This window comes from Nesoenas mayeri, assembly GCF_963082525.1.
Source record: "Nesoenas mayeri genome assembly, chromosome: 1".
NCBI lineage: Eukaryota > Metazoa > Chordata > Aves > Columbiformes > Columbidae > Nesoenas > Nesoenas mayeri.
Genome location: NC_137541.1, coordinates 1,423,972 through 1,449,519, shown reverse-complemented (window position 1 = coordinate 1,449,519; position 25,548 = coordinate 1,423,972). Strand labels below are relative to the sequence as shown.

At 60.6% G+C, this 25,548-nt stretch overlaps 1 protein-coding gene across 1 annotated transcript; it reads right to left on the bottom strand.

Moving 5' to 3' along the window:
- Positions 1-779: 779 nt before the first annotated feature.
- On the bottom strand, positions 780-11,878 carry IRF5 (interferon regulatory factor 5; the record flags this gene model as incomplete). The annotated part of the gene is made up of 8 exons (XM_080359835.1): positions 780-998; positions 1,122-1,240; positions 2,387-2,776; positions 4,587-4,847; positions 4,935-4,965; positions 5,051-5,103; positions 8,300-8,483; positions 11,708-11,878. The coding sequence occupies 8 exons, from the start codon at positions 11,876-11,878 to the stop codon at positions 780-782; spliced, it is 1,428 nt and encodes a 475-aa protein (XP_080215961.1).
- Positions 11,879-25,548: the final 13,670 nt, after the last annotated feature.

Genomic DNA, 25,548 nt, shown 5'->3' with positions numbered 1-25,548 from the left:
GCCACGCTGTGGGTGTCACCAGTGTCCCCCAAACTGTGGGGAAGTGAATCCAGCATCTCCAGGGGGTGGGGACGCCGGTGACACCCATGGGTACACAATGGGGTTGTCCTCTTGTGTGGTGACCGTGCTGTGCGTGTCACCAGTGTCCCCAAAACTGTGGGGAAGTGAATCCAGCATCTCCAGGGGGTGGGGACACCGGTGACACCCATGGGTACACAATGGGGTTGTCCCCTTGTGTGGTGGCCGTGCTGTGCGTGTCACCGGTGTCCCCAAAACTGTGGGGAGGTGAATCCAGCATCTCCAGGGGGTGGGGACAGCGATGGGACCAGCGGGGACACCCATGGGTACACAGCAGGGTTGTCCCTTTGTGTGGTGACCGTGCTGTGGGTGTCACCAGTGTCCCCAAAACTGTGGGGAGGTGAATCCAGCATCTCCAGGGGGTGGGGACACCGGTGACACCCATGGGTACACAATGGGGTTGTCCCCTTGCGTGGTGGCCACGCTGTGCGTGTCACCGGTGTCCCCAAAACTGTGGGGAGGTGAATCCAGCATCCCCAGGGCGTGGGGACAGCAATGGGACCACCCATGGGTGACCCAACCGAGGTTCTTCCCTTGCGTGGTGGCCATGCTGTGGGTGTCACCGGTGTCCCCAAAACTGTGGGGAGGTGAACCCAGCATCTCCAGGGGGTGGGGACAGCGATGGGACCAGCGGGGACACCCATGGGCACACAGCGGGGTTGTCCCCTTGCGTGGTGGCCACGCTGTGCGTGTCCCCGGTGTCACGGGGGGAGTCCCCAGGCCCCGGTTTGGGGGTCGGGGGCCGGAGGGGCCGGCGGCAGCCGCTGCTGGTGCTGCCAGAGCTGGTGAAGCTCCTTGAACTGCTCCACCAGCCGGTCCTTGAGGTCGGGGTGCGAGATGTGCAGGGGGACGCTGTCGGCCGACCAGGACAGCTCCCCCGAGAACATCTCCAGGAGCAGCCGCGCCGCCACCGGCACCACCTGCGGGACCCGCCACCGCGGGGACACCGTCACACCCCATGGTGACACCATCACACCCCGTGGGGGACACTGTCACACCCCGTGGGGGACACTGGCACCCCGGGGTGGCCCTTGGCCTCTCACCTGCACCGTGATGAGTTTCTTCTCCTTGGGCTTCTGGTCAGGCCACTCCTCGCCGAAGCAGAAGAAGATCTCGAAAGGGGGCGGCGTGGAGGTCTGGCCCTTCTGGAACAGGATGAGGCCTGGGGGGCCCAAGGCTGTGGTGAGGCCATGTGGTCCCAGTGCCACCATGGATGACACCCCACCATGAGTAGTGTCCCACCATGGACAGGGTCCCACCATGGGTGGCATCCCACCATGGACAAGATCCCACCATGGATGGCGTCCCACCATGGACAGGGTCCCACCATGGATAGTGTCCCACCATGGATCATGTCCCACCATGGATAGTGTCCCACCATGGATGGCATCCCACCATGGATAGGGTCCCACCATGGATAGTGTCCTACCATGGATGTCGTCCCCCCATGGATGGTGTCCCACCATGGATGACATCCCATCACAGATAGTGTCCCACCATGGATTGCATACCACTGTGGTTGACGCCCCACCATAGATGGTGTCCCACCATGGATGATGTCCCACCATAGATGGTGCCCCACCATAGATAGTGTCCCACCATAAATCATGTCTCACTATGGATGGTGTCCCACCATGGATGACGTCCCACCATAGTTAGTGTCCCACCATAGTGTCCCACCATAGATAGTGTCCCACCATAAATCATGTCTCACTATGGATGGTGTCCCACCAAGGATGACGTCCCACCATAGTTAGTGTCCCACTACAGTGTCCCACCATAGTTAGTGTCCCCCCATGGATGGTGTCCCACCATGCCATCAGGTCACCATGGGCTGTTGGGGTCACCCCACCCCAACCTAGACCCCCATTCCAGCTGGTGTCCCACCATAGATAGTGTCCCACCATAAATCATGTCTCACTATGGATGGTGTCCCACCAAGGATGACGTCCCACCATAGTTAGTGTCCCACTACAGTGTCCCACCATAGTTAGTGTCCCACCATGGATGGTGTCCCACCTTGCCATCAGGTCACCATGGGCTGTTGGGGTCACCCCACCCCAACCTAGACCCCCATTCCAGCTGGTGTCCCCCCATCCCAGCTTGGTCCCCCAATGCCATCAGGTCCCCATTGGGCTGCTCGCTGTCCCCCATCCCATCTTGGTCCCCTCATCCCACCAGGTCCCCACATGCAGCCTGGTGTCCCCACATCCCCGCTGGTGTCCCCCCATCCCAGCCGATCTCTCCACCCCATCCAACCTCCTCAAGGGTCACAGGAGGACACCCCCTCCCCGCCATCTCCTCTCACCGTTGAGAAACCCCTCCAGGCTGAAGAGCTTGGTCTTCTTCTCCCTCTCGATGGGGTTGGGGCCGGCGGGGGAGCCGGCGCAGGGGCCGGTCCAGAAGACCTTGCACTGGCAGAGCCGGATGGCGTAGAGGTCCTGGCCCTGCAGCTCCAGGATCAGGCCCCGGTCCAGCACGTCCAGCAGCTGGTGGGTGTAGAAGCGTTGCTTCTCGTTGGGGATGGTGTCGGGGGCCGGGAAGCGGACCTGCTCCAGCGTCAGCGGCCCGAACAGCTCCACCTGCTCCTGCGTGGGCTCCAGGCTGCTGTGGAACAGGCGGCAGCCGTGGGGGTTGCTGATGGTGAGGACGCACACCTGGCGGCCCCGGTACTGGAACTTGATCTCTAGGTCGGTCACTGGTGGAGGGACGTGGGTGTCAATGGCCCGGTGGGGATCACACCATGGACACACGGTCCAGCCGCCCTCAGGGACGCACAGCCATGGGCACCCATGGCCAACCACCCCATGGCCACCACATGCCCATGGCCACCCATGTCCAACCACCCCATGGACACCCATGTCCAACCACCCCATGGCCACCACATGCCCATGGCCACCCATGTCCAACCACCCCATGGACACCCATGTCCAACCACCCCATGGCCACCACATGCCCATGGCTACCCATGTCCAGCCATCCCAGGGCCACCACATGCCCATGGCCACCCCATCCAACTACCCCATGGCCAGCACATGCCCATGGCCACCACATCCAACCACCCCATGGACACCCATGTCCAAGCACCCTACACCCATGGACACCCATGTCCAACCATCCCATGGCCACCACATCCAACCACCCCATGGACACCCATGTCCAACCACCCCACACCCATGGACACCCATGTCCAACCATCCTATGGCCACCACATGCCCATGGACACCCATGTCCAGCCACCCCAGGGCCACCACATGCCCATGGCCACCCCATCCAACCCCCTATGGACACCCATGTCCAACCACCCTACACCCATGGCCACCCATGTCCAACCAACCCATGGCCACCACATGCCCATGGCCACCCCATGGGCACCCCACACCCATGGACACCCATGTCCAATCACCCCATGGGCAACCTACACCCATGGAGACCCCACCCAGTCATCCCATGGCCACTCCATACCCTGTGGACACACCACACCTGTGGACACCCCAGCCAGCCATCCCACACCCATGGACACCCCAGAGACAAGGCCACCCTATCCAACCACCCCATGGACACCCCACAGCCATGGGCACCCATGGACATCCCACCCCATGGCCACCACATGCCCATGGCCACCCCATCCAACCACCCCATCGACACACCAGAGCCATGGCCACCCTGTCCAACCACCCCATGGGCAACCTACAACCATGGACATCCTATCCAGCCACTCCACACCCATGGCCATCCATGTCCAACCACACCATGGCCATGGCCACCACCATCCAGCCACCCCACCCATAGCCACCCATGTCCAACCACCCCATCCAGCCACCCCATGGACACCACAGACCCATGGCCACCAACATCCAATCAACCTATGGACACCCTACAGTTGCGGACATCCATGTCCAACCACCCAACAGCCATGCTATACCCATGGTCACCCCATCCAACCACCCCATGGCCACCCCACAGCCATGGCCACCCCCATCCAGCCATCCCATGGCCAACGTATGCCCATGGCCACCCCCATCCAGCCACCCTACACCCATGGCCATCCCTATCAGCCACCCCATGGCCACCCTACACCCATGGCCACCCCCTCCAACCAACCCATGGCCAACCTATGCCCATGGCCACCCCCATCCAGCCACCCTACACCCATGGCCATCCTTATCCAGCCACCCCATGGCCACCCTAGAGCCATGGCCACCCCATAGCCATGGCCACCCCATCCAACCACCCTAGAGCCATGGCCACCCCATCCAACCTCCCCATGGCCACCCCAGAGCAATGGTCACCCCATCCAACCACCTCATGGCCACCCTAGAGCCATGGCCACCCCATCCAACCTCCCCATGGCCACCCCAGAGCCATGGCCACCCCATCCAACCACCCCATGGCCCCCCTACGCCCATGGCCACCCCATCCAACCACCCCACGGCCACCCTATGCCCATGGCCACCCATGTCCAGCCACCCCACGGCCACCCCACCCCAGTGCCCCCCTCTCCTCACGCGGCAGCATGTGGGGGCTGATGAGGAGGTTGGGGGTCCCATGCTCCAGGGGGGCCATGGGGCAGGCGGTCGGGGGCCCCAAGGGGGGCCCGGTCTGGGGGGCGGGGGGCAGCTCGGGGGTCCCGTGGGTGCCCCCCACATCCCCGGGGAGCAGCGCCGGGGGGGGCGGCACGAAGGGCCCTGGGGGGCAGCCAGTGCTGAAGTTGGGGTCCTCCTCAGGCCAGGGGTAGGGGGGCAGCAGGTCCCCCCCATGCTGGGGGTCTGGGGGACAGTGGGGGGTCATGGGGTGCATGTAGCCCCCCAAAACCTCTGGGGCCTGCACCCCACGCCCCCCAGTGCCCCCCTCACCACTGATGCTCAGCGACATCATCCCCTGGAGCTGGGGGGAGCAGAGCGGCGGTTATGGGGTGGGGGGACAGGGACCCCCGGGGTGTCCCCGGTTTGGGGGTGTCCCCCCCAGCTACCTGGTTGTCATCGTCCTCCTCCTCGCAGCCATAGTCATCCTCACCCGCGTCATCTGCAGGGGACACACGGGCTGGGGGACACGGGGATTTGGGGGTGCGGGGGGTCGTGGGGTGTCAGGTCCTTGGGGGGCGTTGGGGCCTCTTGGGGTACTGAGGAGTTTTGGGGTGCTGCATATGCCTGGGTGCTGGGATCTCATGGGGTGCTGGGGAGTTGTGGGGTGCTGGGTGGGGTGCTGGGGACCCATGGGGTGCAGAGTCCTTGTGGGGTGCCTGGGACTTTCTGGGGTGCCACATCCCTGGTGGGTTCCAGAGACACACGGGGTGCAGGATATAGATGGGTGCCGGGATGTCTTGGGGTGCTGGGTATTTATGGGGTGCTGGGCAGTTTTGGGGTGCTGCATATTGCTGGGTGCTGGAACCTCATGGGGCGCAGGGTCTCTATGGGGTCCTGGGACCCCAGGGGGTGCTGAGGTTTTGTGGGGTTCCAATGCTTCACAGGGTGCTGGGTATTTATGGGGTGCTGGGATGTTATGGGGTGCTGCATATTGCTGAGTGCTGGAATCTCATGGGGCGCAGGGTCTCTATGGGTCCTGGGACCCCATGGGGTGCTGAGGTTTTGTGGGGTTCTGATGTTTCATGGGGTGCTGGGTATTTATGGGATGCTGGGATGTTATGGGGTGCTGGTGAGTTTTGGGGTGCTGCATATTGCTGGGTGCTGGAATCTCATGGGGCGCAGGGTCTTTATGGGTCCTGGGACCCCATGGGGTGCTGAGGTTTTGTGGGGTTCCAATGTTTCACGAGGTGCTGGGTATTTATGGGGTGCTGGGTATTTATGGGGTGCTGGTGAGTTTTGGGGTGCCTGGTGAGTTTTGGGGTGCTGAGTATTTATGGGATGCTGGGATGTTATGGGGTGCTGGCGAGTTTTGGGGTGCTGCACATTGCTGGGTGCTGGAGCCTCATGGGGCGCAGGGTCTCTATGGGGTCCTGGGACCCCATGGGGTGCTGAGGTTTTGTGGGGTTCCAATGCTTCACAGGGTGCTGGGTATTTATGGGGTGCTGGGTATTTATGGGGTGCTGGGATGTTATGGGGTGCTGGTGAGTTTTGGGGTGCTGGGTATTCATGGGGTGCTGGGTATTTATGGGGTGCTGGGATGTTATGGGGTGCTGGGATGTTATGGGGTGCTGGTGAGTTTTGGGGTGCTGCATATTGCTGGGTGCTGGAGCCTCATGGGGCGCAGGGTCTCTGTGGGGTCCTGGGACCCCATGGGGTGCTGAGGTTTTGTGGGGTTCCAATGTTTCATGGGATGCTGGGATGTTATGGGGTGCTGGGCAGTTTTGGGGTGCTGCATATTGCTGGGTGCTGGAACCTCATGGGGTGCAGGGTCTCTGTGGGGTCCTGGAACCCCATGGGGTGCTGAGGTTTTGTGGGGTTCCGATGTTTCATGGGATGCTGGGATGTTATGAGGTGCTGGGCAGTTTTGGGGTGCTGCATATTGCTGGGTGCTGGAACCTCATGGGGCGCAGGGTCTCTATGGGTCCTGGGACCCCATGGGGTGCTGAGGTTTTGTGGGGTTCCAATGCTTCACAGGGTGCTGGGTATTTATGGGGTGCTGGGATGTTATGGGGTGCTGGCATATTGCTGAGTGCTGGAATCTCATGGGGCGCAGGGTCTCTATGGGTCCTGGGACCCCAGGGGGTGCTGAGGTTTTGTGGGGTTCTGATGTTTCATGGGGTGCCTGGTATTTATGGGGTGCTGGGATGTTATGGGGTGCTAGTGAGTTTTGGGGTGCTGCATATTGCTGGGTGCTGGAATCTCATGGGGCGCAGGGTCTTTATGGGTCCTGGGACCCCATGAGGTGCTGAGGTTTTGTGGGGTTCCGATGCTTCACGGGGTGCTGAGACCTCATGGAGTGCTGGGATGTTACGGGGTGCTGGGCAGTTTTGGGGTGCTGCATATTGTTGGGTGCTGGAATCTCACAGGGTGCAGGGTCTCTATGGGTCCTGGGACCCCATGGGGTGCTGAGGTTTTGTGGGGTTCCAATGTTTCACGAGGTGCTGGGTATTTATGGGGTGCTGGGTATTTATGGGGTGCTGGTGAGTTTTGGAGTGCCTGGTGAGTTTTGGGGTGCTGGGTATTTATGGGATGCTGGGATGTTATGGGGTGCTGGTGAGTTTTGGGGTGCTGCATATTGCTGGGTGCTGGAACCTCATGGGGTGCAGGGTCTCTGTGGGGTCCTGGGACCCCATGGGGTGCTGAGGTTTTGTGTGGTTCCGATGTTTCATGGGGTGCTGGGATGTTATGGGGTGCTGGTGAGTTTTGGGGTGCTGCATATTGCTGGGTGCTGGAATCTCATGGGGCGCAGGGTCTCTGTGGGGTCCTGGAACCCCATGGGTGCTGAGGTTTTGTGGGGTTTTGATGTTTCACGGGGTGCTGGGTATTTATGGGGTGCGGGGATGTTATGGGGTGCTGCATATTGCTGAGTGCTGGAATCTCATGGGGCGCAGGGTCTTTATGGGTCCTGGGACCCCATGGGGTGCTGAGGTTTTGTGGGGTTCCGATGCTTCACGGGGTGCTGAGACCTCATGGAGTGCTGGGATGTTACGGGGTGCTGGGCAGTTTTGGGGTGCTGCATATTGTTGGGTGCTGGAATCTCACAGGGTGCAGGGTCTCTATGGGTCCTGGGACCCCATGGGGTGCTGAGGTTTTGTGGGGTTCCAATGTTTCACGAGGTGCTGGGTATTTATGGGGTGCTGGGTATTTATGGGGTGCTGGTGAGTTTTGGAGTGCCTGGTGAGTTTTGGGGTGCTGAGTATTTATGGGATGCTGGGATGTTATGGGGTGCTGCATATTGCTGGGTGCTGGAACCTCATGGGGCGCAGGGTCTCTGTGGGTCCTGGAACCCCGTGGGTGCTGAGGTTTTGTGGGGTTCCGATGCTTCATGGGGTGCTGGGATGTTATGGGCTGCTGGGATGTTACGGGGTGCTGAGCAATTTTGGGGTGCTGCATATTGCTGGGTGCTGGAACCTCACGGGGCGCAGGGTCTCTATGGGTCCTGGGACCCCATGGGTGCTGATGTTCGGTGGGTTCCGATGCTCCGCAGGGTGCTGGAGCTTTGGGGGCGCAGGGTCCCCGCGGGTGTCGGGGCGCGCTGGCCATGGCGGGGGCTGCAACGCAGGTGTCCTCCCGTCCCCATCCCCGTCCCGTCCCGTCCCGTCCCGTCCCGTCCCCGTCCCCGTCCCGTCCCGTACCCGCGGGGGGCCCCTCGCAGAGCTCGTACACCTTGTAGGGGCGCAGCGGGGTGGCCTTGGTGCCGTCGAACAGCAGGCGGAACTCGCGGCTCTTGTTGAGGGCGCAGCGCAGGGTGGCTTTCCACTTCGGGGGGTCGGGGGCGTCCACCCCTTCCCGGAACTTCCCCGTCTCCTGCGCCCACGCCTGGCGCCAGCACCCCACGATCGGACCCCATGTCACCCCAACGTCCCACCAACCCAGGACGGGACCCCCTGTCACCCCAACGTCCCACCAACCCGCAACGGGACCCCGTGTCACCCTGGAGCCGCGGCACCCTCCCCAGTCACCCAGTGTCACCCCAATGTCCCACCAACCCGGGACGGGACCCCCTGTCACCCCAACGTCCCACCAACCCGCGACGGGACCCCGTGTCACCCCGGAGCTGCTGCACCCCACCTGCTCACCCAGTGTCACCCCAATGTCCCAGCAACCCAGGACGGGACCCTGTGTCACCCCAACATCCCACCAACCCGGGACGGGACCCCGTGTCACCCCAGAGCTGCTGCACCCCACCCGCTCACCCAGTGTCACCCCAATGTCCCACCAGCCTGGAAGGGGACCTTGTGTCACCCCAGAGCTGCAGCACCCCACCTGGTCACCCAGTGTCACCCCAATGCCCCAGCACCCACCACATGGACCCCGTGTCACCCCAACATCCCACCAACCCAGGACGGGACCCCCTGTCACCCCGGAGCCACTGCACCCCCCCCACTCACCCAGTATCACCCCAACATCCCACCAACCCAGGACGGGACCCCCTGTCACCCCGGAGCCACTGCACCCCCCCCACTCACCCAGTATCACCCCAACATCCCACCAACCCGGGACGGGACCCCCTGTCACCCCCGAGCCGCAGCACCCCCCCGCTCACCCAGTGTCACCCCAATGTCCCACCAACCCGGGACGGGACCCCCTGTCACCCTGGAGCCACGGCACCCCATCCGGTCACCCAGTGTCACCCCGATGTCCCAGCACCCACCGCATGGACCCCGTGTCACCCCAACATCCCCCCAACCTGGGAGGGAACCCCGTGTCACCCCGGAGCTGCTGCACCCCACTCCCTCACCCAGTGTCACCCCGATGTCCCAGCACCCTCCAGAGGGACACCGCAGTCACCCCAGCATCCCAACGCAAGGGTCCTGTGTCACCCCAATGTCCCAGCAGCCCAATCTGGGGATCCCAAGTCACCCCAGCACCCCAACATGGGGATCCCGTGTCATCCCAATGTCCCAGCACCCATCACATGGACCCTGTGTCACCCCAACATCCCATCAGCCTGGGAGGGGACCCCGTGTCACCCCAACATCCCAGAAGCCCAACCAGGGGACTCCAAGTCACCCAGCAGCCCAACATGGGGACCCTGTGTCACCCCAATGTCCCAGCACCCGCCACAGAGTCCCCCTGTCACCCCATTGCTCATAACCCCTGTCCCAAGTCCCCTGTGCCACCCAACACCCCCATCCCAGGTCCCACTTGTCACCCCATCACCTCTGGCACATCCATCCTGTGTCCCCTTGTTCTCATGTCCCACCCCCCCCCACTATCCCACTCATTCCATGTCCCTTTGTCACTCCATCCTGTGTCCCTGTGGTCACCCCATCACCCCTGTCCCATGTCCCCTTTTTCACCCCCATTCCATGTCCCCATTGTCATCCCATCATGCCCATCCCATGTCCCCCCTTTACCCCCACCACCATGTCTCCATGTCCCCTCATCACCCCCATCCCATGTCCCCATGTCTCCCCATCATCCCCATCTCATGTCCCCATGTCCCCCCATCCCATGTCCTCATCCCCATCCCACATCGCCACGTCCCCTCCATCTCATGTCCCCATCACCCCCATCCTGTGTCCCCATGTCCCCACATCCCCCCTGTAACCGCCATTCTGTGTCCCCATTGTCATCCCATCCCATGTCCCCCATTATCCCAATCCCATGTCCCCATCATCCCATCCCATGTTCCCCTATCCTGTGTCCCCCTGTCCCTCCCATCCCATGTCCCCATGTTCCCCCATCTCATGTCCTCATGTCCCCCCCATCCCACGTCCCCATCACCCCCATCTCATGCCCCCATGTCCCCCCATCCCATGTCCCCATCACCCCCATCCCACATCCCCATGTCCCCCATCCCATGTCCCCATCACCCTCATCCCATGTCCCCATGTCCCCCCATCCCACCTCCCCATCACTCCCATCTCATGCCCCCATGTCCCCCCATCTCATGTTCCCATCATCCCCATCTCAGGTCCCCATGTGTCCCACCCCATCACACCCATCCCATGTCCCCATGTCCCCACATCCCATGTCCCCATCACCCCCATCCCACCTCCCCATGTCCCCCCATCCCATGTCCCCCCCATCCCGTGCTGCCATCACTCTCATCCCACCTCCCCATGTCCTCCCATCCCATGTCTCCATCACCCCCATTCCACCTCCCCATGTCCCCCCATCCCATGTCTCCATCACCCCCATCTCATGCCCCCATGTCCCCCCATCCCATGTCCCCATGTGGCCCCATCCTATGTCCCCATCACCTCCATCCCGTGTCCCCATGTCCCCCCATCCCATGTCCCCCCATCCCATGTCCCCATGACCCTCATCCCATGTCCCCATGTCCCCCCATCCCATGTCCCCACCATCCCCATCCCATGCCATGTTCCCCCATCCCATGTCCCCATGTCCCCCCATCCCATGTCCCCATCACCCCCATCCTGTGTCCCCATGTCCCCCCGTCCCATGTCCCTATCACCCTCATCCTGTGTCCCCATGTCTCCCCCATCACCCTCATCTCGTGCCCCCGTGTCTCCCCATCCCACGTCCCCATCACCCCATCCCAAGTCCCCATGTCCACCCATCCCATGTCCCCATCACCCCCATCCCATGCCATATCCCTCCATCCCAAGTCCCCATGTCGCCCCATCCCATGTCCCCACCACCCCCATCCCATGCCATGTTCCCCCATCCCATGTCCCCATGTCCTCCCATCCCCTGTCTCCATCACCCCCATCTCGTGCCCCCATGTCTCCCCATCCCATGTCCCCATCACCCCATCCCAAGTCCCCATGTCCCCCCATCCCATGTCCCCATCACCCCCATCTCATGCCATGTTCCCCCGTCCCATGTCCCCATGTCCCCCCATCCCATGTCCCCATCACCCCCATCCCATGTCCCCATGTCCCCCCCATCCCATGTTGCCATCACTCTCATCCCACCTCCCCATGTCCTCCCATCTCACGTCTCCATCACCCCCATCTCATGCCCCCATGTCCCTCCATCCCGTGTCCCCATGTCTCCCCCATCCCATGTCCCCATCTCCCCCACCCCGTGTCCCCATGTCCCCTGTCCCGTGTCCCCGCGTCCCCGGTCACCTTGAAGATGGTGTCGTGCTCGGGGGGCCCGTGTGGGTGGCGCGTGGCGTGGCGCCAGGGGATGGCGAAGCGGCGCCGCTCGGGGTCCAGCCAGTGCAGCCCCGGGTAGCGCCGGCTGCTCACCTGGGCCACCAGCCACGGCCGCAGCCGCACGCGCCGCGGGGGGTCCATGGCTGGGCACGCGGGGGGACACGGGACACGCCGTGGGGACATGGGACACGGCACCGGGACATGGGGACATGGGACATGGGGACACGGCGTGGGGACATGGGGACATGGGGACATGGGGACATGGGGACACGGCGTGGGGACATGGGGACATGGGGACATGGGACATGGGGACACGGCGTGGGGACATGGGGACATGGGGACATGGGACATGGGGACATGGTGTGGGGACATGGGGACATGGGGACATGGGGACATGGCGTGGGGGCATGGGGACATGGGGACACGGGGACATGGGGACACGGCATGGGGACATGGGGACATCAGGACATGGGGACACAGCGTGGAGGCATGGGACACGGCATCAGGACATGGGGACATGGGGACATGGGGACATGGGGACACGGCATGGGGACATGGGACATGGCATCGGAACATGGGGACATGGGGACATTGGAACATGGAGACACAGCATGGGGACATGGGACATGGCGTGGGGACGTGGGGACATCGGGACATGGGGACATGGGGACATGGGGACATGGGACACGGCGTGCGGACATGGGACACGGCGTGGGGACATGGGACATGGCGTCGGGACATGGGGACATTGGGACATGGGGACATGGGCACATGGGGACACAGCATGGGGACATCGGGTCATGGGGACATGGGGACACAGCATGGGGACACGTGGACATTGGGACATGGGGACACGGCGTGGGGACATGGGACACGGCATGGGGACATGGAGACATGGGGACATGGGGACACAGCGTGGGGACACGGGACACGGCATGGGAACACGGGACACGGCGTCGGGACATGTGACACGGTATGGGGACATGGGGATATCGGGACATGGGGACACGGGACACGGCATCGGGCCATGGGACACGGCGTCAGGACATGGGGACATTGGGACATGGGGACATGGGGACACAGCATGGGGACATGGGGACATCGGGACATGGGGACACGGTGTGGGGACATGGGGACATCAGGATATGGGGACACAGGATGGGGACACTGGATGGGGACACCGGGGACATTGGGATGGGGACACCGGGGACATTGGGATGGGGCCATAGGGACACGAGATGGGGACACCAGGGGACATGGCATGGGGACACCAGGATGGGGACAACAGAGGACATGGGATGGGGACACCAGGGACATTGGGATGGGGACACAGGATGGGGACACCGGGGAGCATGGGATGGGGACACCGGAGGACAGGGGATGGGGACACCAGCGACATGGGATGGGGACACCAGGGACATTGGGATGGAGACACGGGATTGGGACACCAGGGGACATGGGATGGGGACATGGGGACACGGGATGGGGACACGAGGGACATTGGGATGGGGATATGGGATGGGGACAACAGGGGACATGGGATGGGGACATGGGATGGGGACACCGGGGGACATGGGATGGGGACACTGGGGACATCGGGATGGGGACACGGGGACATGGGATGGGGACATGGGGACATGGGATGGGGACACCAGGGGACATGGGATGGGGACACTGGGGACATGGGATGGGGACACAGGTTGGGGACATGGGATGGGGACACCGGGGACACTGGGATGGGGACATGGGATGGGGACACCAGGGGACACTGGGATGGGGACATTGGGGTCACTGGGATGGGGACACCAGGGGATATGAGATGGGGACACTGGGGACACTGGGATGGGGACATGGGATGGGGACACCAGGGGACACGGGATGGGGACACTGGGGACACCGGGATGTGGACATGGGGACATGAGATGGGGACACCAGGGGACATGGGATGGGGCCACCGGAGACTCTGGGATGGGGACACGGGATGAGGACACTGGAGGACACGGGATGGAGACACTGGGGACATGGGATGGGGACATGGGGACATGAGATGGGGACACGATGATGGGGACACCAGGGGACATGGGATGGGGACACGGGGACACGGGGCTGAGGACATGGCATGGGGCCCCCAGGGACATCGGGATGGGGACATGGGGGACACAGGGCTGGGGATACAGGGCTGGGAACACTGGGGGACACAGGGCTGAGGACATGGGGCTGGGGACACTGGCGGACACGGGGCTGGGAACATTATGGGACACGGGGCTGGGGGACACTGGGGGACACCAGGGGACATGGGGCTGGGGGACACGGAGCTGTGAACACTGGGGGACATAGGGCTGGGGATACGGGGTTGGGGGACACGGGGCTGGGGACATCAGGGGTCTGGGGATATGGGGCTGTGAACACTGGGGGACACGGGGCTGGAGACATGGGGCTGGGGGACACCAGGGGATACGGGCTGGGGACATCGGGGGACACGGGGCTGGGGGACACTGGGGCAGCCACTGGTCCTGGGTGGGGATGAGACCTGGCCAGCTCGTGACACGTGTGACAGGCTGAGCCCTGACCAGCTTGTGACACGTGTGACAGGGCTGAGACCCATCCAGCTCTCATGACACGGGTGACAGGCTGAGACCCATCCAGCTTTGGTGACACATGTGACAAGGACTGAGGCCTGGGCAGCTTGTGACACGTGTGACAAGGGCTGAGACCCATCCAGCTCGTGATACATGTGACATGGCTGAGACCCATCTAGCTCTTGTGACACAGGTGACAGGCTGAGACCCATCCAGCTCTGGTGACACGTGTGACAGGCTGAGCCCTCCCCAGCTCTGGTGACATGGGTGACAGGCTGAGTCCTGGCCAGCTCTCATGACACAGGTGACATGGCTGAGACCCATCCAGCCCTCGTGACACATGAGTGACAAGGGCTGAGACCTGGCCAGCTCTGGTGACACATGTGACAGGCTGACACCCATCCAGCTCGTGACACGTGTGACAGGGCTGAGCCCTCCCCAGCTCTGGTGACACGTGTGACAGGGCTGAGCCCTCCCCAGCTCTCGTGACACGTGTGACAGGGCTGAGTCCTGCCCAGCTCTGGTGACACGTGTGACAGGGCTGAGTCCTGCCCAGCTCTGGTGACACATGTGACAAGGCTGAGACCCATTCAGCTCTCATGACACATGTGAGTGACAAGGGCTGAGGCCTGGTCAGCTCTTGTGACACGGGTGACAGGCTGAGACCCATCCAGCTTGTGACACGTGTGACAGGCTGAGTCCTGCCCAGCTCTCATGACATGGGTGACATGTCTGAGACTCATCCAGCTCTGGTGACACGTGTGACAGGCTGAGCCCTGGTCAGCTCTTGTGACACGTGTGACAGGCTGAGACCCATCCAGCTCTCGTGACACATGTGAGTGACAAGGGCTGAGACCTGGCCAGCTCTTGTGACATGGGTGACAGGCTGAGACCCATCCAGCTCTCGTGACATGTGTGACAGGCTGAGATCCATCCAGCTCGTGACACGTGTGACAGGGCTGAGACCCATCCAGCTCGTGACACATGTGACAGGCTGAGCCCCGCCCAGTTCTCACGACATGGGTGACAGGCCGAGTCCCATCCAGCTCTCGTGACACGTGTGACAAGGGCTGAGACCTGGCCAGCTCTCATGACACAGGTGACAGGCTGAGTCCTGCCCAGCTCTCGTGACACGTGTGACAGGGCTGAGCCCTCCCCAGCTCTGGTGACACAGGTGACAGACTGAGACCCATCCAGCTCTGGTGACATGTGTGACAGGGCTGAGTCCTGCCCAGCTCTGGTGACGCGTGTGACAAGGCTGAGACCCATCCAGCTCTCATGACACATGTGAGTGACAAGGGCTGAGACCTGGTCAGCTCTTGTGACATGGGTGACAGGCTGAGACCCATCCAGCTCTGGTGACACGTGTGACAGGGCTGATTCCTGCCCAGCTCTCATGACACGGGTGACATGGCTGAGACCCATCCAGCTCGTGACACGGGTGACAGAATGAGCCCTGGCCAACTCTCATGACACATATGACAGGCTGAGCCCTGCCCAGTTCTCACAACATGGGTGACAGGCTGAGCTCCATCCAGCTCTCATGACACGTGTGACAAGGGCTGAGACCCATCCAGCTCTGGTGACACATGTGAGTGACAAGGGCTGAGACTTGCCCAGCTCTCATGACACGTGTGACAATCTGAGACCCATTCAGCTCTTGTGACACGGGTGACAGGGCTGAGACCTGGTCAGCTCTCGTGACACGTGTGACAGGCTGAGATCCATCCAGCTCTGGTGGCACGGGTGACAGGGCTGAGTCCTGCCCAGCTCTGGTGACACGGGTGACAGGCTGAGCCCTGGTCAGCTCTTGTGACACGTGTGACAGGCTGAGACCCATCCAGCTCTGGTGGCACGGGTGACAGGGCTGAGTCCTGCCCAGCTCTGGTGACACGGGTGACAGGCTGAGCCCTGGTCAGCTCTTGTGACACGTGTGACAGGCTGAGACCCATCCAGCTCGTGACACGTGTGACAGACTGAGACCCATCCAGCTCTCGTGACACGGATGACAGGCTGAGTCCTGCCCAGCTCTGTGACACGTGTGACAGGGCTGAGACCCATCGAGCTCTCATGACACGTGTGACAAGGGCTGAGACCCATCCAGCTCTGGTGACACATGTGAGTGACAAGGGCTGAGACCTGCCCAGCTCTCATGACACGTGTGACAATCTGAGACCCATCCAGCTCTTGTGACACGGGTGACAGGGCTGAGACCTGGTCAGCTCTCGTGACACGTGTGACAGGCTGAGACCCATCCAGCTCTGGTGGCACGGGTGACAGGGCTGAGTCCTGCCCAGCTCTGGTGACACGTGTGACAGGGCTGAGACCCATCGAGCTCTCATGACACGTGTGACAAGGGCTGAGACCCATCCAGCTCTGGTGACACATGTGAGTGACAAGGGCTAAGACCTGGCCAGCTCTCGTGACACGTGTGACAGGGCTGAGCCCTCCCCAGCTCTGGTGACATGGGTGACAGGGCTGAGTCCTGCCCAGCTCTGGTGACACGGGTGACAGGCTGAGCCCTGGTCAGCTCTCATGACACGGGTGACAGGCTGAGACCCATCCAGCTCTGGTGACACGTGTGACAGGGCTGAGTCCTGCCCAGCTCTGTGACACGGGTGACAGGCTGAGTCCTGCCCAGCTCTGGTGACACGGGTGACAGGCTGAGCCCTGGTCAGCTCTCATGACACGGGTGACAGGCTGAGACCCATCCAGCTCTGGTGACACGTGTGACAGGGCTGAGTCCTGCCCAGCTCTGTGACACGGGTGACAGGCTGAGTCCTGCCCAGCTCTCATGACACGAGTGTCCAGCTGTGACCCCCTGGCTGCCACCCCAGCACCGAAACAGGAACCGGGTGTCCCCCCAGCCCCCCCGCGTGTCCCCAGGGTCCCCGCCCTCCCCGTGTGGCCGTGGGGGGGTCAGCAGCCCCGTCCCACCCCCGCGGGGGTGCGGGGGCGTCACCCGCCCCGAAAGCAGAAGCTGCGGTGGCTTCGGGGAAACAAAACTGAAAAGAGTGGCGGGGGGGACACGGGGGACGTGGAGGGACCGAGGGGGACAGGGGGACAGGGGTCACGGGGGGGCATGTGGGACACCGGGGGGCAGGGGGACACGGGGGATATGGGACATGGGGGGACACGGGGCAAATGGGGACATGGGGGGGCTAAGGGGGGCGACGTGGGACAACACGCAGGATACGAGGGGACATGAGAGGGAGACGGGGGGGGCGGGACATGAGGCACAGGGAGGGACACGGGACACGCGGGGGATGCGGGGTGGACACAGAGAGGTCAGGGGACGCGGGGGACGCGTGGGGGCGACACAGTGCACGGAGGATACGGGGCGACACGGGGGGACAAACGGGGGGACAGAGGCCCCCACCTCACGGTCACCCATCCCCGGGGAACCCACTTTCCCCGGGTATCCCCCCCACGGACACCCGGGACCCACCTGCGCTCCGGGGCCACCGCGCGGCGCTTCCGCACGTGGGAGGGACCGGCCCCGCCCCCCGGCCCTGGGCCCGCCCCCCGACCCCACCCGTGTCCCTCGTGTTCCCCCGTGTCCCACTCCAGTGGCCCCCAAACTGTGTCCCCATCTGTGTGTCCTCCCCACTTCCCCCCGTGTCCCCCCCCCCACCCCGTGCTTCCCTTCCCGTGTCCCCTCTCCTGTGTCGCCCTCGTGTCCCACTCCCGTGTCCCCCATCCTGTGTCCACCCGTGTCCCCTCTGGTGTGTCCTCCCCACGTCCCCCCGTGTCCCCCATGCCGTGTCCGCCCCGTGTCCCACCCGTGTCCCCCTCCCACCCCATGCTCCCCTTCCCTTGTCCCCCATCCTGTGTCCCCCCCTTCCGTGTCCCCCGCCCCCCTCCCGTGTCACAATTTCCGTGTCCCCCTCATCTCCCACCAACGGTGTCCCCCGTGTTCCTCCCCCCCCCCACACCTTATGAGCCCCCCTCCCGGTCACCCCGCAGACACCTCATTAACACACACTTTACATACATTTGCATAACCCCGCCCACCCCACGTAACGCGCGGGGGGCTCCCCGGAGTGGGCGGGCACCCCCTTGGCACGCCCCTCCCACCGGGCTGTGATTGGCTCATCTCCTTGTCACTCACCTCGCTCGCCCCGCCCTCGCCCCGTGTCTGTTGCCCGGCAACGGGGGGCGGAGCGAAAGGGGTGAGGGGGCGTGGCCTGGGGCGGGGCCCGATCCCCAGATTTGGGGCGGAATCGCGTTTCTGAACTGCCAAATTTGGGGGGTTTGGGAACTATTGTCGGGAAGGCCGGTCCCGGAGCTGCCCCGAGTCAGGCCCGGGTCTATGATTTTGGGGTTTTCGCCCCAGTTTTCAGCCCGGGTTCGCCCCACAGATCCCGGGGATCCACGTTCCTGCACCCCGGATCGGGCCCGGCTCTGCCGCTTCCCAAAAACACACCCAAAACTGCCCATTTATGGGGTATTTCCTCAAGAATCGCGTTCAGTTCCCGCTCCAGCCCTGCCGGGTGATTCCTGCAGAAATCGGGCTGATTTGGGGCGCATTTCGAGCCTTTCTGTCCTCACCAGGAGGATTTGGGGCAGATTTGGGTGATTCTGTCCTCAAGGGCGGATTTGGGGCAGATTCGGGGGAAACGGGACGCTCGGGGATTTCCCTCCGTTCACATCTCCCTCCTGTTCCGGGAACCGCAGCAAACCGCTTTCATCTGCTATTTTCATGTTTAATTTTCAGCTTTTCCTTTCGTTTTTTATTTATTTTTTTATTTTATTTTTATTTTATTTTTTATTTTACCTTTTATTTTAATTTTAATTCTTTATTTTCATTTTTATTTTCATTTTTTATTTTATTTTCTATGCTAATTTTTATTTTTATTTTATTTTTATTTCATTTTTATTTTCATTTTTAATTTTCATTTTTAATTTTATATTTAATTTTATTTTTAGTTTATTTTTTATTCTCTTTTTTATTTTAATTTTTTCATTTTAATTTTTATTTTTCATTTTTTATTTTATTTTAATTTTTATTTTTAATTTTTTATTTTAATTTTTAATTTTAAATTTTTAATTTTATTTTCTATTTTATTTTTTATTTTATTTTTTATTTTGATTTTTGTTATTTTCATTTTTTATTTTCATTTTTCATTTTCATTTTCATTCCCCTCCGATTTGCCGCCCAGCCCCGGGGTCCCTCCCCCCGTGACACTTGTCCCCGTGTCCCCGTGTCCCCGTGTCCCCGTGTCCCCAGCTCCACTCCCCCGTCCAGCCCAGGCTGATCCCCCATCATTTCGGGGTTACCACAACCGAAATCGCAGAGCTGGGGACGTTCCCTTTCGCTTCTTCACCGAAACCATAAACCATTTCCAGCCTCAGCGCCGGGTGCGACAACTCGGGGACACACCCACGCGTGTCCCGCGGCCGCTGTCCCACCGATGTCCCCTCCGGGTGCCCCTTCATGTCCCCAGTTCTGGTTGGAACGGGCCGCTGCCGTGAGGGGGCGCACTTGGCTCGGTCACCGCAGCCATCGCGTCCCGCAGCCCCGCGCTGCTTTTGGGCTCATTCCGCCGGCTTTTGGCCAAAGAACCGGCCCGAAACCACCGCGGGGAGCGAACCCGCTGCCCAATCTGCCTCAAATCACGTTTATTTACTCGTTAGTTAATTAGCGTCGGGCGGCAAGACACCCCCTTGCCCCTTTTTCTTCCATAGTTTTGTGATCTCCTCCCTGGAAATGGGGGAAAAGCCCCGATTCTGCCCCATTTTTAGGTTGAGCTCAGCTCAACCTCCCACGGACAAACCCAACTCACGATGTCCACAAGCTCCGAAATTATTCGCCCTGTGGGTTTTTAATCCCATTTCGACGTCTCCTTTTCTTTGCGTGGCGGCTCCTTTGCCCCAAAGCGCTCGGGTTTGGTAAAGCTCAGTCCTATCTCAGCGCTGGACGTGGCTATGGGGACAACGGGCTTATTCTCCAAAATAAAACAAACCCCCGATATTTGGGATGACGGAGGTTGGGTAGGATGAAAAATGGGATCATTTGATACTTTGTTCTCCAAAAAATGGTGGTTATACCCCAAATAAACCACCAAGAACCTTCCTGGTGCCTGTTCTGGGGTCAAGGCAAAAGGAATTATCGGACATGATGTGACACATTGAAAATGCAGAGTATAAACCCCATCCTTGGGGTATTTTCACCCCAAAATACCACCGTTTTGGGAGGAGAAACTCCACGTTCTCCGTTATCCCCATCGCCTCCTCCCATAGTGACACTTTTGCGCATCAGCCACATTTTTGGTGCTTCTAAGAGGAATTGGGAGTTCCTTGTGAGTAACTGGCTCCCCACAGGGTCCCCGCACCTCAGGGTGCCACGTGCTGGCAAATATTCATTGAAAACTAGTATTTTGACTCAAATTGGCCTTCCCCTCCAGGTGCTGGGAGATCCTCTTGCTGTGGGCCAGCAGGGTTCTGATTTTGGGGTGATTTGGTGTCAGGAGCCCCATTTTCTGGGCCCCTCTGTGTGCCCCGTGGCGCGGGATAAGCCTGGAATTTGGGGGCAATCTGAAAAATAAGCGAATGCCACCAGTTCTGTGATTTAAGATGGGATTAAAGTTGGATTTCGGAGCCCAGGGCTGGGACTAAAGACGGGTTTTGGCGGTGGGATTAAAGCTGGGTTTTGGGGCTCAGGGCTGGGATTAAAGCTGGGGTTTGGAGCTCAGGGCTGGAACTAAAGCTGGGTTTTGGGGCTTGGGGCTGGGATTAAAGCTGAGTTTTGGGGTTCAGGGCTGGGATTAAAGCTGGGTTTTGGGGCTTGGAGCTGGGACTATTGTCAGATTTGGAGGCTCAGGGCTGGGATTAAAGCCGGGTTTTGAGGCCCGGGGCTGGGACTAAAGCCGGGTTTTGGGGCTTGGGTTAAACCTGTTTTTTGGGCCTCAGGGCTGGGACTAAAGCCAGGTTTTGGGGCTCAGGGCTGGGATTAAAGCTGGGTTCTGGAGCTTGGGACTGGAACTAATGTCAGATGTGGGGGCCCAGGGCTGGGATTAAAGCCAGGTTTTGGGGCTCAGGGCTGGGATTAAAGCTGGGTTCTGGAGCTCGGGGCTGGAACTAACGTCAGATGTGGGGGCTCAGGGCTGGGACTAAAGCCGGGTTTTGGGGCTCAGGGCTGGGACTAAAGCCAGGTTTTGGGGCTCAAGGCTGGGACTAAAGCCAGGTTTTGGGGCTCAGGGCTGGAATTAAAGCTGGGTTCTGGGGCTCGGGGCTGGAACTAATGTCAGATGTGGGGGCTCAGGGCTGGAACTAAAGCCGGGTTTTGGGGCTCAGGGCTGGAACTAAAGTCGGGTTTTGGGACTCAGGGCTGGAATTAAAGCTGGGTTCTGGGGCTCGGGGCTGGAACTAACATCAGATGTGGGGGCTCAGGGCTGGAACTAAAGCCGGGTTTTGGGGCTCAGGGCTGGAACTAAAGTCGGGTTTTGGGGCTCAGGGCTGGAATTAAAGCTGGGTTCTGGGGCTCGGGGCTGGAACTAACATCAGATGTGGGGGCTCAGGGCTGGGACTAAAGCCGGGTTTTGGGGCTCAGGGCTCGGCTTAAAGCCGGGTTTTGGGGCTCGGGGCTGGGATTAAAGCTGGGTTCTGGGGCTTGGGGCTGGAACTAATGTCAGATGGGGGGGCCCAGGGCTGGAACTAAAGTCGGGTTTTGGGGCTCAGGGCTGGGCTTAAAGCCGGGTTTTGGGGCTCCGGCCTGTGCCCCAGGTACCACCCCCCTCCCAGCGCCGCCGAGATCCCTCCGGTCGGGCCGATTGCACCGTTGCTTTTTATGGGCAAGAGAACGGGCTTGTTTGGAGCTTCCCGGCCTGTAAGATCATCCGGGCGGGCTGAGCCGGCGCTTTAAGGACGCGGCGCTGCGAGGGGTCCCCGCGCGCGTCCGCTCGTCACCCCCACCCGCCGTTGCTATTTGGGGGCCGCTGAGTCGCCGGCGAAGCGGTGACGGGATGTTCTGCGCGCGGTGGCACAAAGGGACGCGCTGGGTGTCACCGTCGTTCGCCGGGGTCGGGTGACAAAGGGACGCGACGAGGCGGAACCCCATTTCGGTTTTGTCGCCGCACGCAGGACCCGGTGCCCCGGTTTGGTGCTGAACGCCAACGGGGTCACACGCGGGGTCTCAGAGTCCCCAGGGGACACTTTGGGGACACACACTTGACCCCGGGGGGCTCCAGATCCCTCACTGGGGCTCCCCGATAACATTAAAACAAGCACGGCTGAGAGGATGGAATTAATTCCTTGCTTTGCTGATTCAACTCAGGATCCGCTTTAACGCTTTAAACCCGCTCTAATTAAACCAATGTGCTGCGGGAACGGGACTTCCCTGCGTTCCTTTTGGTGTCGTTTCTTTTAGTTCGGTCGATTTGGGTTCGTTTTGTTGCGGTTTGGTCTCCGGGTTTGTTTTTTGGCTCAATCTCCCCGAACCAGCAGAAATCGGGCGGCGGAGCTGGGAAAACAGCGCCCGGGGGGGGCGGGGCACAACGCGCGGCTCCAGCGGCGTTAACAGCCGCTCGGGGTTCGTCTCGCTAATTAGACACGATCACGTCCTGGCCGCGGTGCAGAAAGTCCCTGATTCTTCCCAAGTTTCGTGGCCTAAAGGGAGAGCACAAAACTCCTTTTTTTCTGCTTAAAAAACCAAGCGAACGAAGCGCAAATCCGAACTAACGGTGCTGACGGCAGGCAAAGCTCAAAGAGCGCAACGGGAAAAAGCTTCTCAATGCTTGTTTCATTTCCTTTGTGCTTTCAAAAAACGCAGTTACACCCACCTCCAGACGAGATTAAATTGATCTTTTAAGACTTGCTACCAGCCTTTCTAGGTGGGGTCTTACGCTCTTCCCGTAAGGTCTGATATTCTTACCGAATTACTCCAACAATCCAAAAACTTCATCATTACCCTTCCCCCGTTTTACGGAAAACTATTGTACTAATTTCTCGCTTATTTCTGTAGTTCCTGAATATCTTCCTTTGGCACAGGTGAGGGGTTTCAGACCACTAAAACCCTATTTTCACACTTAAAGTGTGCATAGCACATCACTGCTGCAAAACACTTGGAGATAAGCTAACTGATGTCACTTCGCCAAGGTGTTTAAGGCACGGGGGCCCCGCCGGGTTACGCCGCGGCGCAGGGGACAAGGACATGTCTCCTCGTCCCGCCTTGGCCGGTGGCAGCGAGCGCTCACGGGGTTGCCGGCGCGGTTGGCAGCGCCCCCGGCATCGCTGCGCCCTGAGCTCACCGTCCCGCGGCGCCGCGGCACGGGAGGCCGGGGCGGCCGCCAAGACGCTCCTCTTGGCCCCGAACCAAAGCTTTCCCAGCCCTCCGGACCCCATAGCAGGTGCCGGGGGGGTGGGGTGTGCGGGGTGGGGGGTGCGCGGTTCTTTGTGCCGTGTTGCCGAGGGGGGGGTTCAATCCGGCGGGGTGGGTGCGGGGCCGGGAGCGCGGCCAGCGGGAGGTGGAGGGATGCCAGGACGCTGAGCGCAAGGGCCGCCTTGGGCTCTGCGCGGCCAGCGCTGCCCTAAAATAGTCGTGGTCGGGGCGGGGGGATTAGCCGGGGGCATTCCTGCGCCCCCGGCCGCCGACCCGCCGCGCCGAGCTAAATTAAATCCTGAGCGCAGCCACAAATCCTTCGGCCCCGGGGCCGCTGCTCCTCCCGCCGCCAAATGAGCGGCCGCTGAGTTTTTGGCTCGTTAAGCTCAGTTTTTGCGGGGAGGGGGTGGTTAATCGGCGCTTTCGGTGCCTCCCGAGGGTATTTAGAGGTGACAAACCCGGCGCTCGGTGTGTGGTTAAACCCATGGCTGAGGTTTCGGTCTGGCGGGTGTCGCGGGTCCGTCCCCCCCACGCAGGAGGACAGTGATGGGGGGACCCACCAGCTTCTGCCCCACAAAGGCACAGAAGGGTTGAAATAAATCAAAAATTAGATGTCGGTGAAAGGTTTGGTGTTTGGGCTTCTTGGCACCATCTTCCCACAGTCAGAGGTAAACTGAGGCAGGGTGTCCGTCGGTCTTTCCCACACCTGTCCTCCCGATGGGCACGTTAGGGCTGGTCATGTTGCCCATGAAAACCAGAGTCGTGTTCTTGCTGCTCGTCCTCGGGCGTCCCACATTGTGGCTCCTTGTCCCCATGGCTCTGTGTCCTCCACCCTTGGGCATGTCGCTGGGGACAAGGCCCAACCTCAAAGGGCCCCCCAGTTCCACCCACGGGACGTCGTGTTCTGCTGAGGGACCTCAGCCCACCTCGTGGTCCTTCAACAGAGCGGGGTCACCACCAACATTGTGCCTGGGAGAGGTTTCTGTGACCTGATCCTCCATCCTGGTTCTCTACCCTTAGTTCTTCATCCTGATTCTCTACCCTTGGTTCTTCATCTCTGGTTCTCCACCCCTGGTTCTCCACCCTGGTTCTTCATCCTGGTTCTCTATCCTTGGTTCTTCATCCTGGTTCTTCATCGCTAGTTGACCATCCTGGTTCTCTATCCTGGTTCTCCACCCTTGGTTCTTCATCTCTGGTTCTCCACCCCTGGTTCTCCACCCTGGTTCTTCATCCTGGTTCTCTATCCTTGGTTCTTCATCCTGGTTCTTCATCGCTAGTTGACCATCCTGGTTCTCCATCCTGGTTCTCCTTTCCTAGTTCTCCATCCCCGGTTCTCTATCCTTGTTCTCCTTGTATCCTGGTTCTCTATCCTCTATCCTTGGTTCTTCATCCTGGTTCTCTATCCTTGGTTCTTCATCCTGGTTCTTCATCCTGGTTCTCTATCCTTGGTTCTTCATCCTGGTTCTTCATTCCTAGTTGACCATCCTGGTTCTCCATACTGGTTCTCCATCCCTAGTTCTCCATCCCTGGTTCTCCATCTCTAGTTCTCCATCCCTGGTTCTCCACTCTTAGTTCTCCATTCCTGGTTCTCCATCTCTAGTTCTCCATCCCTGGTTCTCCATCTCTGGTTCTCCACCCCTGGTTCTCCATCCTGGTTCTTCATCCTGGTTCTCTATCTTTGGTTCTTCACCCTGGTTCTTCATCCCTAGTTGACCATCCTTGTTCTCCATCCCTGGTTCTCCATCCTGGATCTCTAAGCCTGGTTCTCCATCCTCATTCTTCATCCTGGTTCTCCATCCCTCCTGTCCAAATCATAGAATCACAGAATCACGGAATTGTTGTGGTTGGAAAAGCTTCTCAATATCATGGAGTCCAAGTGTTAACCCAGCCCTGTCCCTGCCCCATGCCCTGAG